The sequence below is a fragment of the Symphalangus syndactylus genome, chromosome 23 (genome assembly GCF_028878055.3).
Source record: "Symphalangus syndactylus isolate Jambi chromosome 23, NHGRI_mSymSyn1-v2.1_pri, whole genome shotgun sequence".
Classification (NCBI taxonomy): domain Eukaryota; kingdom Metazoa; phylum Chordata; class Mammalia; order Primates; family Hylobatidae; genus Symphalangus; species Symphalangus syndactylus.
Window position 1 is genome coordinate 65,991,378 of NC_072445.2, and position 18,456 is coordinate 66,009,833.

Here is an 18,456-nt window from a genome sequence, read left to right on the forward strand (position 1 = left end):
CAGCTTCAGAAACTTGCTATAAAAACTTACCTAATAACCTAGTTAGAGGGAGATACTGTTTAAAGCAAGTCAGTGTGGTAGCACAGTCTGTGGATGGCGAATTACACAGAGACAACAAGTGCCGAATTAAGAGAAATATCAAAGGCTTCAAGCGAAGAAAGGAGAAGCTGGTAAAATCTCTGCAAGGCTCCAGCAGATGCCGTGAGAATCCGCGGACTCTCCATAGCTCAAGGCCTGATCTCTAAAGAAGGACCCACGCCCTCTGGGATCACCACGGAGCCCGAGGCAGCTCTCTAGACACTCACCTTTCCCGTTAACGGCTAAGCCTGTGGCCATGGCTGCAGTCACAGGGCCGGGCACCTGAGGCACTAGCGGGTGTATCCTGGGCCTGCTCCCCATCCTGGCCCTCTCGGCACCGGGGCCCAATAAAGCTCCGACCGGCTTTTCCGCTGCCACTTCGGGTGCCACTGTGTCCTCCTGACCCTGCTCGACCGGGTCCAGTTTCTCGGGGCTGTCGCTCTGAAAGCCGTCCACTGCGGTCCTGCTCTTAACGGGGCTCTTAGGCACGAGGATCTTGATACCTGACTTCGCTAGGTCCATGTTCTTCCGGCTGGAGAGAGATGGAGCTGTGTTCTTCCTGAACTTCTGGCTGGCAGCAAACAGCTGGCTGTTTTTGGATTCGTGGTCTTTCCCAATCACGAGTGCCTTAGGAGAGGTCTTAGAAAAGTTGCTGTTGGTGGATCTGGAGATTTGTTTCCTAGCATTGTTGGGAGAGGTCCTGTTTGTTCTGGTCAATGTGCTCTCCTTCTGCTTCTCCGTGTGGCGTCTGTTGAAGTCGTGGATGTATTCCTCACAGTTCACCAGGTGCTGCTCCGGCTCCCAAGTGTCGTCCTCGCTGTCGTAGCCTTTCCACCGAACCAAATACTCTGTCTTCCCTTTTTTATTTTTCCTTTTGTCAACAATCCTTTCAACCTGTTTATAAAAGGAAAAAAATAGTTTAAAAAAAATCAAAATTTGGGGGGAAAAGTGCAAGTTTCATTAGGAAATATCAAAAATAGCAAAAACGACGATAGATTATAAAAATGATCTCTTCTGCAACCTCAATAAAACAGTAATAGGCCATTTGGGGTGTAGGCAATTTCCCTGAAAGTAAGTCAAACAAGATGCTAAATTTGTATGCTGAGAACGTGTGGATACGCTTTAGGTGACTTATGTTTCTTGTGACTGAAAGCGGCTCTCTGCTATTGCTGTGTTGAAGCCTGAGCACCGAGTTGGTTTCCACACTCATGGCTGGAGCAGCTCGAGGCATCTGCAGCTGTGCCTGGTCATCACAGGGTTCCCGCAGCAGGCACCCAGGCAACAGCCTGGAGTGGTGACGGCAATGAGCTACAAGGGGCAGAGAACCTTCTGTGGTGTGAAACTGCCATCAAAGAAACATATGATCTGTATCACAAGTATCATTCAGAAGCACTCAATTAAAACTAAAAAGGTCAACAGAGAACATCATATTTGATTGTAATAAAACAGTCTACAGCGATCAGGTTATTTTCAGATCTTGGTTTTAATTAATTTTACACTAACATCTTTCAATGGAGAAGCTGTTAATCGTTGAAATGGATGACCAACACATTCTGGATCAAGTTTATCAGTTCACACAACCCTGCCTTGTAAGCATGTTTTATCACTGTGACAAATTCTACTGCCTTAACATCCGAAGTGTAAATGGAAGAGAGATCTTCCACAACTCACATGAACAAGAATTATGCGACACAGTGCCTCCATGAGTTACTGGAGAAATACCTAGAATCTGTTGTTACATCTGCAATTGTTATAAAAGCATCAGCTTGCATCCTGGGAGCAGCATGTGACACTGTATCTTGTGGGCAGAGGCCTACAGCCACGGAGTGGCTCTTTAATTAAGAACGCAAAGGTCTGCACCTATCAATTAGTAAGAACATCAGTACATTTCTGGCAGTTACAGGTAGGTCAGACGACACAATGGCATGCCTGGTTCTCTAACATCCCCAAATACTCGAGCCTAATGAGTAGAAGTGCAGATGTTGGTAGAGAACGGGAGAATACCCCATCCCCATCATTTTCTCTGCTCTCAAAGAAACAAAAAACTCTCCAGTATATCTGCCTGAGATACAGAAAACTGAAGCCGTTAACTACTGAACAGCCTAAAATTAAATACAAATTATTGCTTCCGAGCAAAAAGGATTAGGAACAGCAAGACCTTAGCTCATCACAGAGCCGATTTCACATAGGTCTAACCGATCTCCACAGAGTCAGAACTAATGTCAGGTCAGCAAGTGCGAGTCCAAGCAGTCCGTATCATAGCAAGGAAAGCTTTTGAAAGCGATTTTTCCCCTGCTCCTTCACTTGTGAATAGTTGTGTATGATGGTGTATTTCAATTTAAGTAGAAGACATATTTCTGGAAAAGTCCATATAAATGACGTTTTTGCAGAAATAGTTTAAGAGTTTTAAATGAAAGGGGGCAAAGAGATTATGTCTTGTAGGAAAGCTATGTTTAATGTTCCCCCTCCTCCTGCCCAACCCACCTTAAATCAATGTCCGCTCCAGAAGTGGGCAGTATACTAAACCAGAGTACTCCTGTTTGCTTTCCTCCGTTTCCTTAGAGCCGAGGCAGGAGCCTGGTGGAGCACAGTGCATTTCTTTCCCCTCCCTCCTTAACCATGTACCACTGGTTCCTCCAGGGCCAGCATCCCCGGGGACCTGCAGCTGCCAGGCCCCAGGCAGATCCTGTCCCTCCCTCCTCAGGAAATTGAGCAAAGAGGAAGAGCAACAGTAGCCTCCACAGCTAAGGGTAAGTGTGTGCTCCGTTTTTAGGCATACTCAGTGGCCAGACTGAGTATACATAAGGAAGTCATAGTGGATACATTAGACCAGGAGTTGGCAAACTTTACATAAAGTGCCAAAGAGTAAATGTTTTAGGCTTATGGGTCATCTGGTCTCCCAATCACTGTAGCAAGGAAGTAGCCAGACACAATATGTAATGAACGAAATGGCATTAAACAAAGACAAAAACAGAAAAACCCTCTATCTATGGACACTAAAATTTGAATTTTATAACTGTCACACATCATAAAATATTATTATTCTTTTGATCTTATTCAGCTAGTAAAAAAATGTGGGCCGGGTGCGGTGGCTCACGCCTGTAATCCCAGCACTGTGGGAGGCCAAGGCAGGCAGATCACGAGGTCAGGAGTTTGAGACCAGCCTGGACAACATGGTGAAACCCTGTCTCTACTAAAAATACACAAAATTAGCTGGACATGGTGGCGCACACCTGTAGTCCCAGCTACTCAGGAGGCTGAGGCAGGAGAATTGCTTGAACCAGGAAGTGGAGGCTGTAGTGAGCCAAGATCGAGCCACTGCACTCCAGCCTGGGCGACAGTGCGAGATTCTGTCTCAAAAAAAAAAGGAAAAAAAAGGTATGAAAACCATTCTTTGAGTTAACCGGCAGGCAGCCATAGCTTGCGATCTCAGCATCAGACTGCGAAGGAGCAGTAAGGCATCCAGGGCAGACAAACTGCTCCATTAATTCTTGTAATGGAAACATTATGCAAGTCTGACAAGGAGATAACTCTGCACCCAACAACAGCAAAATATACATTCTTCTCAAGCACACACAGGATACTCACCAGCACAGACCATATGCTAAGTCTTAAGATAAGCTCAGTACATTTAAAAGGATTGCAATCATGCAAGTTCTATCTCCAAATGGGGATGATACTGAAAATAACAAAAAAGTTGGGAAAATTCATAAATATGCAGAAATTAACCCATGCTAAATAATCAATGGGCCACCTCCCCCCAAAATGTCTCAGGAGAAGCTGGAAACCACAACATACCAAAACTTATGGAATACAGCAAAAGCAGTGATGGGAGGGAAATTTCTACCGGTGAACACCTTCTAAAAAGAAGAAAGAAGAAAGACCTCAAATCAATAACCTAACTCTTTATCTTAGGACACTGGCAAAAAAGGAAACTAAACCCAAGGCAAGCAGAAGAAAAGAAACAATTTAGAACTTAATAAACTGAAAAGCAGTATTTTAAAAGCAACAAAACCAAAAGTTTCTTTTAAAAAAATTAACAAAATTGACAAACTTTTAGTTATTTTGATTAAGAAAAACAGAACATCCACATTTCTAATACCAGGAATTAAAGAGGGAACATTACTACAAACCATATAGGAATAAAAATAATTAAAATACTATGAACAATTATATGCCAATAATTTTAATAGATGAAATAAACAAATTCCTAGAAAGATACAAACTAGTCGAACTGAACCAAGGAAATCTAAATAGGCCTATATAAGACTGATCATCAAAACCTCCCTTAAAGAAAAGCATAGGATTAGATAGCTTCACTGGTGAATTCTACCAACATTTTTAAAAATTAATACCTGTTCTTCACAAACTCTTCCAGTAATCAGAAAACAATTTACCACACTTTATATGAGGCCACTATTTACCCAATACCAAAACAAAAGACATCACAAGAAAGCTATAGACCTATACCTCTTTTATGAATATAGACACAAAAATCCTCAACAAAACATTCGCAAATTGAATTCTGCAATATACAAAAATGACCATGACCAAGAAGGATTTATTCCAAAAATGCAAGGCTGGTTTAATATGTGAAAGTCAATTAATGTTCATATGTCACATCAATAGAATAAAGGGGAAAAAATCACATATTGTTTCAATAGATGCAGAAAAAACATGAGAAAATTCAACACCTCTTCATGATTAAAAAAAAAGAAGTCAATAAACTAGAAATAGAGGGAACTTCCTCAACTTAATAAAAGGAATCTACGAAAAACACACAAATAACATCACACTGAATACTGAAAGACTAAAAGTTTCCCCCTAAGATCAGAAAAACAAGATGTTTGTTCTTGCCACTTCTACGCAACATTGAATTGGAGTTCTAGCTGGTTCTGGCTGAGTGACTAGACAAGAAGTACAAAGATATCTGAATTGGAAAGGAAGAAGTACAATTATTGCTATTTGCATGTGACATACTCTTCTATATAGAAAAGTTTAAGGAGTCCATTAAAAACTATTAGAACAAAGAAGTTCACCAAGATTGCAAGATACAAATCAACATACAAAAATCAATTTTTTAAATGGAATAACTGCATTGTATTTCTATACAGTAGTAATGATCAAACCAAATATGAAATTAAGAAAGTCTCAGTTATAATATCATCAAAAAGAAAAAAAAACAGGAATAAAAGAGGTGTAAAACTTATAAAGTGGAAACTATAAAACATTATTGGAATAAATATCTAATTAAATGGAAAGACATTCCATGTTCATGGTTCTGGGGACTTAATATTGTTAATACCATAAGAATCTCCAAATTGATCTTTAGATTCGACGTAATTCTTACTAACATTAAAGTTGTTTTCTTTGTAGAAACTGGCATGCTAATCCCAAAATTCACATGGAATTGGTAAGAACAATTGAGAACAGCCCAAAAAATCTTCAAAAAGAAGAAAAAGTTGAAGAACTCACACTAACTGGTTTCAACTTAATACAAAGCTACAGTAATTAATATACTATGAAACTGGCAGCGTGGAACTGCCTAATGGAATAGAGGGCCCTGAAGTAAACTCCCCTATATTTTGGACAACAGTGCCACGACCATTCCATGGGGAAAAGAATAATCTTTTTAACAAATAATCTTGGGACAACTGGACATCCATATGCCAAAGAGGAAGTTGGACCTTTACACCTCATACCATACATTAAGTTGATCAAAGATCTACAAGAGTTAAAATTATAAAATTCTTAAAAGAATATAGCGGTGTAATTTGTTGTGACTTTAAATTAGGCGGTGATTTCTTGCATATGGCACCAGAAGCAATGACAACAAAAGAAAAAAAGTGGATTAAACTAGACATCAAAATTTAAAACTTTTGTGCTTCAAAGGATACCACCAAGAAAGTGAGAGAATAACCTACAGAATGGGAGGAAAAAAAATTGTTTTGATAAGGGACTTACATCAAACGTATAGTCCTACAGTTCAACAACAAAAAGACAACCCAGTTTAACAATGGCAAAGGACCTGAACAGACATTTCCCTGAAGATACACAAATGACCAGTAAAGCACATGAAAAGATGCTCAACATCATTAGCCATCGGGGAAATGCATACCGCAACCACAGTGCGGGTACACTTCACAGCCGGTAGGATGGCTGTAATAAAAAGGATAAGTAGTGGTGAGGGTGGAAAGGAATGGGAACTGTCATGTACTGCTTGTGGTAATGTAAAATGGTACAGCCACATTGGAAAACAGTCTGGTTGTTCCTTGAATAATTAGAGGTATCATATGACCCAGCAACTCCATTCCTAGGTATCTAGCCAAGAGAAAGAAAACCTGTCCCCACCAAAACTTATAGAAGAATGTTCATAGCAGCACTGTTTATAATAGTCAAAAAGTAGAAACAATCCGAATGTCTATTAATTGATGAGTAAGTAACAAAATGTGGCATATCTATACTACAGAATATTATTCAGCCACAGAAAGGAATGCAGTACTGATACAAGCTACAACATGGATGGACTTTAAAAACATCATGCTATGTAAAAGAACTCAGTCACATACATGATGCCATTATAAAAAATAACTGGAATGGGCCATTTTATAGAGACAGAAAATAGATTAGTGGCTGCTTAGGGCTGGGGGGTAGGTAATAGGGGTAAATAGAAAGATGATAGCTAATGGATACTAGATTTCTTTTTGAGGTGACGAAAATGTTCTAAACTCAACTGTGGTGATGGATACAAAACTGTATATGCTAACAGCCACTGAATTCTATAATTTAAACCGGTAAACTGGTATGTGAGTTAATCTCAAAAAAGCAGTTTAAAGAAAGGGGGAAGTGAAATAAAGACACTTTCAGATGAATAAGAGCTAAAAGAACTTTTTGCAAGAGACAAAAGGGAACTTGAAGGGTCTGAGATTTTACCTGCTTGCAAACTACCAAGCTATAACTTGTTTTTGACATTTTCATGGATGCTGGCAGAAGACAAGAGTCCTCATCAGAGAAACAGTGTAAGAGTCACCCCTTATCAGTGGGGGATATACTCCAGGACCCCCTGCCGAAGCCTGAAACCTCGGATAAAACCCAGCCCTATATGCACTCTGATCCATCTGATAACTGAACCAGCTACTAAGTAACTAATGAGGTGGTAGCATCTACAGCATGGAGACACTGAACAAAGGAGCAATTCACGTCCTGGGCAAGACACATCGGGACAACATAAAATTTCATCACCCTACTCAGAATGGTACACAAGTTAAAATAATGAATTGGCTGGGCGCAGTGGCTCACGCCTGTAATCCCAGCACTCTGGAAAGCTGAGGTGGCAGCATTGCTGGAACCTAGGAGTCTGAGGCCAGCCTGGACAACATAGCAAGACCCTATCTCTACAAAATACAAAAAAATTAGCTGGGCATGGTGGAGTACAACTGTAGTCCCAGCTACTTGGGAGGCTGAGGTAGGAGGATTACTTGAGCCAAAGAGGTCCAGGCTCCAGTGAGCTGTGATCGCACCACTGCACTCCAGCCTGGGTGACACAGTGGGACCGTCTCAAAGAAAAAAAAAATTATAAATAGTTTCTAAAATTTTCCATTTAATATTTTCGGGCCATGGTTGAACACGGGTAACTGAAACTGTGGAAAGTGAAAGCTTAAAGGGTAAACGGGGACTACCGCTTTTCCTACCCACAGCAGTAGCAGCTGTCAGCCTATTAGCATTGCTTGTACCGGTTACCTGAACCTGTAATTCCTACAGGGCAATACAAAGACAGTCAGGTAAAAACTGCGGAAACAGTAGGTTACATTACAAGAAAGGATCCCTGAGCTTGGGGATCCCAAATGCTTATAATGGGGCATGCCTGCCCACCCCCCATCTTTATCCTACAATGCAGTAAACAAACTTATCCTATGGCCTGGAGACACTATCTTGTCTCCAAGGCTAACTGCTTACACCAACACTACTGAAGAGACAGTCCACAACAAATGCACTCACTCTCTTTTCCAGAGACATACAGAAATGCAAGAGATCCCTGCAGAACTCTCTCCCAACAAGACCACTCCTTGTATTTATACCGTCTCGGCTTCTGTCAAATTTCCCTCTCAGTATCCACTCCATTAGCCACTCTGATCAATCTAATACAGGCTGGAACCAAATCCACTCACTTTGTCTCACACATTTAATAAAAGCTGCTATCAACAGGACTCCAATCATCATGATGAACCAAACTAAAATCCTGACCTTAACCATGCTTCCCAGCATCCTGGACCCAGCCAGCTAAAGCAATACCATAAAACATCAGGGTCCACCTTAGCAAGCCATGTGGCTTTCTCCTGAAGCTTCTGAATGGACATTTCCTTTCGGTTGGGGCCACTGACATGGATAATACAGGATGTGTTAGCAATTGCATGAACTCTGTCTTGGCCCAAAGGAGGACATCTACAGCAATCCTATCATCCATTAATGAATGCTTCCAGATGCTTTTATGGATCACTTCAGAGAACGTCACGGACAAATTTCCTACCACCATGTCTATGGCTCTCACAGTGGGGTAAGCTACCTGTAGGATGCACACACATGGTGAGTCAATGATCCCTCTGGGGGGCTGCCCCAGCTGCTCAAGGGTAGACTCATTTTGGAGAGTTCGCCACTGTTCTATGAGGACTATGGGATCTAATGGAGTTTTTTTCTTTACATACTCAAAGTTCTCTGATGATCACTGCTAAGGTGCAAGTCACCATGCTTCTAGGAGGAAGACAAGGAAGATAATACCTGCCCTTCATACAGGGAGAGTGCAGTCTCAGTGTTGCATTGGTCCTGGAAAGTGCTGCTTACAATTACCAGCGAGCCCTGCATCACAGGGGCACAGGCTGACAGTGCCTTCAACAGAGCTTTCTAGATGGCTATGGCTCTTAAAGGTCTACAGCTCAGTTCAATCATTGAGTCTTGCCCTTGTTTTTGGAGAAACTGCCTGACAGTGGTCAGTCCAATCTATCCTGTTTGCCTGCTCCACCAGTCAGGTGGCACTCATCTGTGCCATGGCCATGAGTATGGGTGGGCAGACAGCCAGAGGTGCTAGCAGGTGTTCTATGTGGCAGGTGCAGGCGCTGGCATCATCCCCTGCTGCTTCTGATAGAATTCTCAGCATGGGTCAAAGGAATGCACCAAATCGTCATCAGAGTGGTCCGGCAAGGAGGAATGGCAGATCTAAAAGCTTCACTTTGGTCCCTTGCAAAAATTTGGGAGAACCATACCAGGGCTTTTTCATCCCTGAGGAAGGCTCTAGGGGTGGTTCTGAATGACAAGGATCATTAATGTTCCCTGCCCCAGAACTTCCCAAGGTGTAATGCACTCCCCACTTCCCTAGGTACTAGCATTGTTGCTCTCCTTCCACCAGGACAAAATTGTGTTTCCTATTTTGGGAGCTATTTTCACCTGTTTACCAATGATACCCTACTCAGACCCAGCCTTTCTGTAAGCAAGGGCCAGATGCAAGAGGGACAAGGCAATTTTAGGTCGCTTACACAGATTGATTATGTCCTCCATTTTGACCAATGTGGGCCCCACAGTCATGGTAACATCTCATGGGTTATCACGTGGCTTTAATGGAAGGGCCACGGGAGAATTTCCCAGAGCAGTGGAGTGGATGGCAAGAAAGTACGTCAACTTGTTTGGGTTAAATTTCTCACTCTCCAGTGGGTCATCATCATTAGCATTGGACACCTCATCTGGGGCAGTAAGAGCTGGAATACTAGTCGATGATCTTATTAGACATTAACATTTTCCTACATGTGTCTGTCTATGTCAGGGTAATCTGAGAGGGCTACACATCCCTAAAGCAGCCAGGATCCACTACAAAAATCATTCAGCCTTTCACTGTCATCTCCCAGCACATCTGAGGTTGGCAGGACCAGTGCTGGGAGAGCCAACCATGGGGCAACCTAGCTGTTAGCCTTCTGCCTTAACAAGTCCCACCCCTTCTTCTCCCAAAAGAACCAGCCAACATTCAGCTGAAACAATTTGCCTGCTTCCCACCCCTGGTGGTTATCAATTTCTCTCCTTTAACAGTTTGAAAAGGGTCAGAACCATCTGCCCACCAAAGGGTGAAGATATCCTCCCACCCAGAGAAGAATTAGCAATAACCAAGGCATTGTTTGGGCAGCTGTGTTTAAAACCATCTCCCCAATTTCCCCTCATTAGCAGGCAGCAAAGTGGAGGACCATTTATCACTAGGATGACAATTTGGTCAACATGTCAGCTACAAATCCCATGGATTTTCCTAAAATCTCACCAACTGACCCATGAGACTACCATCCTCCTCTTTGAGAAAAACCACAGGGAGGACAGAAGCTAACAAGTGAGCTTGCCACAGTCTCAAGAACGCTCACAGATGGCAAGAGACTCTTGAGTCATGGATCAAAGTGACCCGGGAGCATGCGCAGTAGCCAGGGTACCAACATGTTCCTGCTCCGGTGTGCTGTGCCTCAGTTCCCAGAGGATGACACCTCTGCGTGCAATGGACGGTGTCACAGGAGCAGAACCCTGAGCTTAAAAAGGCAAACTTTTATGATGGATAGTGAGCATGCCTGCTCCAGCCTCTGGCAGGAGAAATGACTTTTGTCTTCTCTATGAATGTCCTTGAAAAGGTAGTCTAGAAGAAATGCAGCCAGTGCACTGCTCGCAAAAGGTGCAGAAATGCAGGAGACCTGTGGAGAATTGTCTCCCCAACAATTTCTATCATGAGAAACACTAATGAAAATTATCTGGGCTGAAGCAAAATGGTACCAGATGGAACCTCAGATATACAGGAAGAATGAGAACCAGAAATTGTGAATAAATATAAATACTCATTTTTTGTTTCTCTTAATTTTGTAAGACAGTGTAATAATGTTTAATGCAAAATCCCAAAAACACTATTGTGAGGCTTATCATATGTAGATAGAAAATATAACAATAGCACAAACAAGAAAACTCAATTGACTTATAATGTTACAAGATTCTTCTGTTTTACATAAGGTGGTACAACAGATTTTTATCACGCATTTCAGAAGCATCTGATACCTTTACTTAAACCATGAAATGCCAGGTCTCTCCCACAGAATTTCTGAGGCCTGGGATGCAGCCTGGTAATTCATGTTTCAAAAAAGTTCCCATTCAATGCTGAGCCTGAGTTATTACTCAGAAGCACTACTCTACAATGATCACCAAAAAAAAGGTAAAAACAGAAACCATAATAATATCAATAAGTATAACTAAAAGCCATTAGAGAATTATAACGAAATGTCAAATTTCAATAATGTTATTAGCCAAAGAAAGCACAGAAGAGGAACAAAAACCAAAAAAAGAGAACTAGAAAAAAAAAAAAACACTAGACCTAAATCAAATCCTATCAACAGTTATACTAAATGTAAGTGGACTGAGTGTTCCACTTAAAGGGCAGAAATCATCAAAATGGATTTAAAAACACACACACACACACACACACACACACACACACACACACACACAGAGAACCCAAGTACATGCTATCTACAAATGATGCCACATAAATATAAAGACACAGATAAGTCGGAAATAAAAGAATGGTAAAAGAAAATGCTATGTAAATAATAATTTAAAAGACGGTGTTTCAAGAGAATGAGAAGACAAACCACAAACTGGGAGAAAATATTTGCAAAGGATTTATCTGACAAATGGCTGTTACCAAAACAAAGATATCTTAAAACTCCATAAGTGAAACGGATTTAAAAATGGGCAAAAGACATCTCACCAAAAATGACGTACAGATGGCAAATAAACATATGAAAAGATGTGCCACAGAATATGTCACTAGGGAAATGCAATTAATACAACACTGAGATACCACTACACATCTATTACAATGGCCAAAATCCAGAACACGACAACAGCAAATGCTGGTGAGGATGTGAAGCAACAGAAATGCTCACTCCCTGTTGGATGGGAAGCAAAATGGCACAGCCACTTCGGACAACAGTTTGGCAGTTTCTTACAAAATGAAACATACTCTTACCATATGATTCAGCAATCACGCTCCCTAGTATTTACCCAAGAAAGATGAATGAAAACTTATAAAAACTTTCCACACAAATATTTATATAGTAGCTTTATTCCTAATAGCCAAAACCTGTGAAGCCATCAAAATGGTGTTCAGTAGGTAAATGGATAGATAAGTACATTGTGGTACATCCAGACAAAATACTATTCTGCACCAAAAAGAAATGAGCTATCAAGCCACAAAAGGACACAGAGGAACCTTAAACATATTATTGCTATGTAAAAGACGCCCATCTGAAAAGGCTACATACTATATGATTTAAACTATACAACATATTGTAAAAGGCAAAACTGTGGAGACAGTACTAAACTCACTGGTTGCTAAGAGAGGGCAGGAGGAAACATAAAGGCAGAGCGCAGAGGATTTCCAGGGCAGTGAGACTACTCCATGACACTAGATCCACGCTGCTATACATTTGTCTAACCCACAGAATGCATAACACCAAGAGTGAACCCTGATGTCAAATAAGGACTTGGGGTGATGATGTGTCAATGTAGATGCATCAAATGTAACAGCTGTATCACTCTGGTGGGGAATGCTGATAATGAGGGAGGCTGTATGTGTGTAGGGGCAGGGGAGAGGGTATAGGGAAATCTCTATTTTTCAGCCCAATTTTGCTGAGAATTTGAAACTACTCTTTAAAAAAATAGTCTATTAAAACCACAAGGCCGGGTGCAGTGCTCACGCCTGTAATCCCAGTACTTTCAGAGGCCGAGGCGGGCAGATCATCTGAGGTCAGGAGTCCAAGACCAGCCTGGCCAACATGGTGAAACTCCGTCTCTACTAAAAATACAAAAAATTAGCTGGGCGTGGTGGTGGGCTCCTGTAATCCCAGCTACTTGGGAGGCTGAGGCAGGGGAATTACTTGAACCCGGGAGGCAGAGGATGCAATGAGCCAAGATTGTGCCACTGCACTCCAGCCTGGGCAACAAGAGTGAAACTCTGTCTCAAAAAAACAAAACAAAACAAAACAAAACAAAACAAAACAAAACAAAACAAAACAAAACAAAACAAACAAAAAAATCCCACAAAAAAGAAATGGAAATATTACAACTACTCCTAGATATCAGGAGACTCTGATGAAACTAAATTTATTTTTTCTTAATGCTGGTGTTTACTGAAGTAAATTTCAAGACAGCATTACGAGACATAAATAGGGACATTTCTTTATTATAAGGTCAATTCATTAAGATGCTATAACAACCCTAAAGGTGTATTCACTTAATACAACAGCTTCAAAATATACGAAAGAAAACTGACAGAACTTAAGGGAGAAAGTAATCTACACACTCAGTTGAAAATTTTAACATCCCTCTTTCAGTAATTGATAGATACATAATTCACTAAAGACTTCAACAGCACTCTTAATCACATTAAACTAAGTGATATCTACAAAATGTTATATCCAACTGTCGAATATATCTTTAAATCACTTGAAATATTCACAATGATAGACCACTTGGTAAGCCATAAAATAAGTCTCAATAAAAATTTTAAAAGACTGAATGGAATATCTTACAGGTTATATTCTCTGACTGCAGGGGAGTTAGACAACAATAACAATATCATATCTAGAAATAAATAAGCTATTAGTAAATTTTTCTAAATAAACCATGAGTCAAAGAAGAAATCACACAAAAAATGTTATAAAATATTGTGGGATCCAGCTAAAGCAATGTTTACGGGGAAATGGTGCCTTTAAATGTTCACCTTAGAAAAAAATAATTATCTTAATTTCTGCTTGAAAAAACAGAAAAATAAACTGCACCCAAACTAGTAGAAATAAAGAAATAATTAGGAACAGAAATAAATTAGAACAGCAATACAAATAACAATTAAAAAGCCAAAAGATGCTTCTTTGGAATATTATTTAAATTCATATAGCCCTAAGTCAAAATAGTCTGGAAATAAAACACACACTACCAATATCGAAATATAAGGGAATAACACTACAGATCCTACAGACATTAAAATAACAAAATATTATGAAAAACATTATACCAATAAATTCATCATCGTAAAAGTAGACACGTTCCTTGATAAATACAACTTACCAAAACTGACACCAAGATGAAACAAAAGTATGAACATATACATATATGGCTATTTTATACATATAAAATTATATATAATATACACTAGCATATTAATTTATAATATATTAAAATGTTACACACACACAAATTTCTCCCAAACCTCTACACACACACACCAAACCCCAGATGGCTTCGCTGGTGAATTCCATCAAACATTTGAGGAAAAAAAATACCAATTTTATAGAAACCATTTCAGAAAATGAGAGACTATTTCCTACTTTGCTTTATGAAGCCAACATAATCTTAAAAAAAGAGATAGATAAAAACAGTAAATTATGGACCAATATCCCTCAAGAATACAGATGTAAAAATCCGTATTAAAGTATTAACAATCTGACATCAAAGATATAAACAATTAAAATGTCATGATTAAATGTGGCTTATCCCAGAAATGCAAGGTTTACAAAATCAATATAATCCACCATACTATGAGAATAAAAGAGAAAAGCCATATTTCAACAGATGCAATAAGATACTGCTGAGAAATTAAAAGCCTAAATGAATGTAAAGATAGTCCATGTTTACAAATTAAAAGAGCAAATATTAATATAAAATTTCCCCCAAATGCATCTATAGATACAACACATTCCCAAAAATAATCCTGGCAAGCTTTTATGTGGGAACCAACAAGATGATTTCAACATTTACAAGGAAACGCAACAAACTTGAAAGGCAACCCAAAGCAATCTTGTAAAAGAAGTACTAAGTAGGGCTCATACAATCTATTGCAAGATACAACATCATAAAGCATCAGATTTCAAGGAAAACCAGTACCTGTGTAAGTATCTACAAAGACATCAATGAAACAAGAGAGCACCAGAAATAGATTTTCACTTATGATTCTAAATTACACAACTGATTTTTGATTATGAAAATCCCCAAGAAATCTATTTGGTCAAGTCTTTTGGAAAAACGTAGCTGGGATACTGGATATCCATATGTTATAAAGTGAACCACAAACTACGACATACACAGAAGTTCATTCAAGATGTATTACAGGCCTAAGAATAAAAGCTAAAGTGATGATGTTTTTAGAGCAAACCAACATAATCCTTGTGACTTTGGGGAAGGCAAAAGTTCCTCAGGTCACAAAAAAGCAATAACCAGGAAGGTAAGAAAATTGATTTAAAAAAAGACTTCATTAAAAAAAATTTAAACTTCTCATCAAAAACAATGTTGACGGGGACAGATTGTGAGGACAGAATAAATACGAAAAAAAAAGTTGAAAGATGGACAAACAAGCCATAGATGGGGAGATAATATCTATGAAACACCCACTCTCAGTACCAACTTCTGTCTTGGTCTATTTGGGCCACTATAACAAAATATCTCAGACTGGGTAATTCATAAACAATAGAAATTGACTGCTCACAATTCTAGAGGCAGGGAAGTCCAAGGTCAAGGTGCCAGCAGATTCGGTGTCCGGCGAGGGCCCATTCCTCATAGATGGCACCTTTTATGTGTCCTCACATGGGGGAAGGGACAAAGAAGCTCTCTTGGGCCTCTTTATTAAGGGCACAGATCCCATGGTGGCACCCTCATGGCCTAACCTCCTCCCAGTACCACGATGGCACTGCATTAATCCCCAAGTGTCAAGATATGAATTTTGGCAGGACACAAACATTCAGACCACAGCATTCCACCTCTGGTCCCACAAAATCCATGTCATTCCCACATGCGAAATACATTCATTTCATCCCAACAGCCCCTAGTCCCTAAGACCTATAAAAAGTTTCTGGAATAATGAAAAGACCAAGTATAATTAAAATGTGGGCAAAAGATTTGAACATATGCTCCCTAAAGTAAGTATATGAATGTGTAGCGAGCACATTAAAAAGTGATGAATATTTTACTTGTCAATAAAAATTTTTTGAAGTGATGAATATCACACCGTTCATGATGGAAATGCAAATTAGAAGCACAATAAGTTACAACTACATGCCCATTAGAATGGCCAAAAATGAAAAAAACACCAAAGGTAAGCAACTAGGACATTCACACATCGTTGGTAGGATTTTAAAGTGGGACAGCCACTTTGGTGAAAGGTCTGACAGCATTTTATAGAACTAAATACATACCTAATACATACCTACCCTGTGACCCAGCAATCCCCAACCTAATTACCCCAAAGGAATGAAAACACATGTCAGCAAAAAGACTTGCACAAAAATATTTATAGGAGCTCTGTTCATAACGGCTCCAAACCAGAAACAGCCCACGTTTTCAACAGGTGGCTGACCAAACTGTGGTATAAATTATCAAAAAATACTTTGTAATATGATTCCATTTAAAAGAAAATTCTAGAACAAAAACTACTGTATAAACAACAACAACAAACAACAAGGGTGGGAGGGAAACTGACTGGGAAGGGATATGAATGAACTTTCTGGGGTGACTGACAGCTTTCCAGCTTGATAAGCTTTTAGGTTACCCAGGTATATGCATTTGTTAAGCTCAGCAACTGGATGCAGTATTTAAGATCAGCACATTGCACTGTTAGGAAATTTTACATCAAAAGAAAAAAACTATGAACAAAGTGGAATTCCAGTTAATGAAATGCTTGCTGAATAAGGTATTTTTAGGAGTATGTCTCCATTTATTTTAAAATGTTTCAAAAAATAAGATGGAGTGATGGATGGATGCACAGTAAAATGACATTCTTTGTAGTCGGTTATAAACATTCACTGAATAATTTTTTCAACTTAGTTGTATGTTTAAAATTTTCATAATTAAAAAATGTGAGGGAAAAAAGGAAAAAAATCAGTGTTCATTTTCAATTTAAAAATTCTCAGAAAATAAACAAATACACAACTAACCAACTAGAAAAAGTGAATTCAGTAAAGTCACAGATATGATGTCAAATTTTTAAAATCAAATGAATGTTTATATAGTAGTCGTAAGATTTACCATATAATAAAAAGCCAAAATATTAGAAATAAATTTAACAAAAATGACAAAACATGGCTGACACAAATTAAAGAGTACCTATAAACTGGGAGACATGCCATATTTATAAGTTGACAAATAAAATATTGTCAATTTTTCCCAAACTGATACCCAGATACAATCCCAATCACAAGTACCCAAAGGCTTTTTCATGGCAATTGACAAATTTCCATGAAACTCTAACATTTATACAGCAAAGCACCAAACCTAGAATTGCGAAAACAATCTCATGAGAGAAGAGCAAAGTTCTTCAGGTCTCACCATACCTAAATTCAAGACTTACTACAGTGGCTAAAATTATAAAGAAAGCCGTGAGTGCTGCTAGGATGCAGGACAACAGGGACTCTCATGCGATGCCTGTCAGAATCAAGAGTGGCACAACTCCCCTGGAAAACCACGTGGAGCTTCTTAGTCAGACACCTCCCTCGGCAATTCCACTCCTAGGTATTTTACCCAAAAGAAATTTCCATGTTTGTCCATGGAAAGACCCACGCAAGAATGTTCATAGCCACTTTAGTCGTAAGAGCCAGAAACGGAATCAGCCCAGGTACCCATCGAGAGCAAAGTGGATAGACACGCTGGGTGTGTTCACACAACGGAACACTGCTCACCATCCCACGACAACACGGACGAATCCAAACGTCACCATGCTCAGCAAATGAAAAGAGACACCAGCAAGTACATACTATATGACTGTGTTTGTATGAAATCCTAGAAGAGGCAAACCCACCGGTGGAAAGGGACATTAGAACAGTGCTTGTCCATGGTGACGGGACGATGGGAGCCCAGAGAAACTGTCAGGGGGTGAAAATGTTCTGCACGTCTAGGGAGATGGTAGTTCCACAGATGTCCACATTTGTCAAGCTCACCAACTGTACACTTAAGATCTGTGCACATACTGTATGTAACCCACATCTCATTGAACGCACCGAGCAGAAAGGAAGCTAGGCAGCGCCTAGTCTGGGATCGGTCTTGCAATGGAGAGGTGCTTCTGGCCAACAGCACCTAACAGTGCAGCTGGGCTTTCAGAGAGTGCGCGGTCCTCACAGGCAGAGCTTCCCATGAGGAGCACCGAGCAACAGTTCCTGCCATGCGCACAGTGGGGAAGGCATCGCCAAGCCTAATGCCAACGCTGAACAGAAACACTGAATAACGTGCACATGTACATATAAAGAAGAAACGCTATAAAATAAAACTGACAAGCTGTAAATAAGAGGCTATGTATTATTAACAAAAAGCTCTTTCAAATCAGTAAGG

General features: G+C 39.8%; 1 protein-coding gene across 3 annotated transcripts in view; it reads right to left on the reverse strand.

Annotated features, from left to right (window-relative positions):
• Positions 1 to 18,456, reverse strand: part of CDYL (chromodomain Y like) — a 229,441-nt gene that overhangs the window by 61,109 nt on the left and 149,876 nt on the right. For all 3 annotated transcript variants that reach the window (XM_055263656.2, XM_055263661.2, XM_055263659.2), the window contains one exon: positions 306 to 972. In XM_055263656.2, the coding sequence (XP_055119631.1) occupies positions 306 to 972 (667 nt within the window). The remainder of the gene's footprint in view (positions 1 to 305; positions 973 to 18,456) is intronic.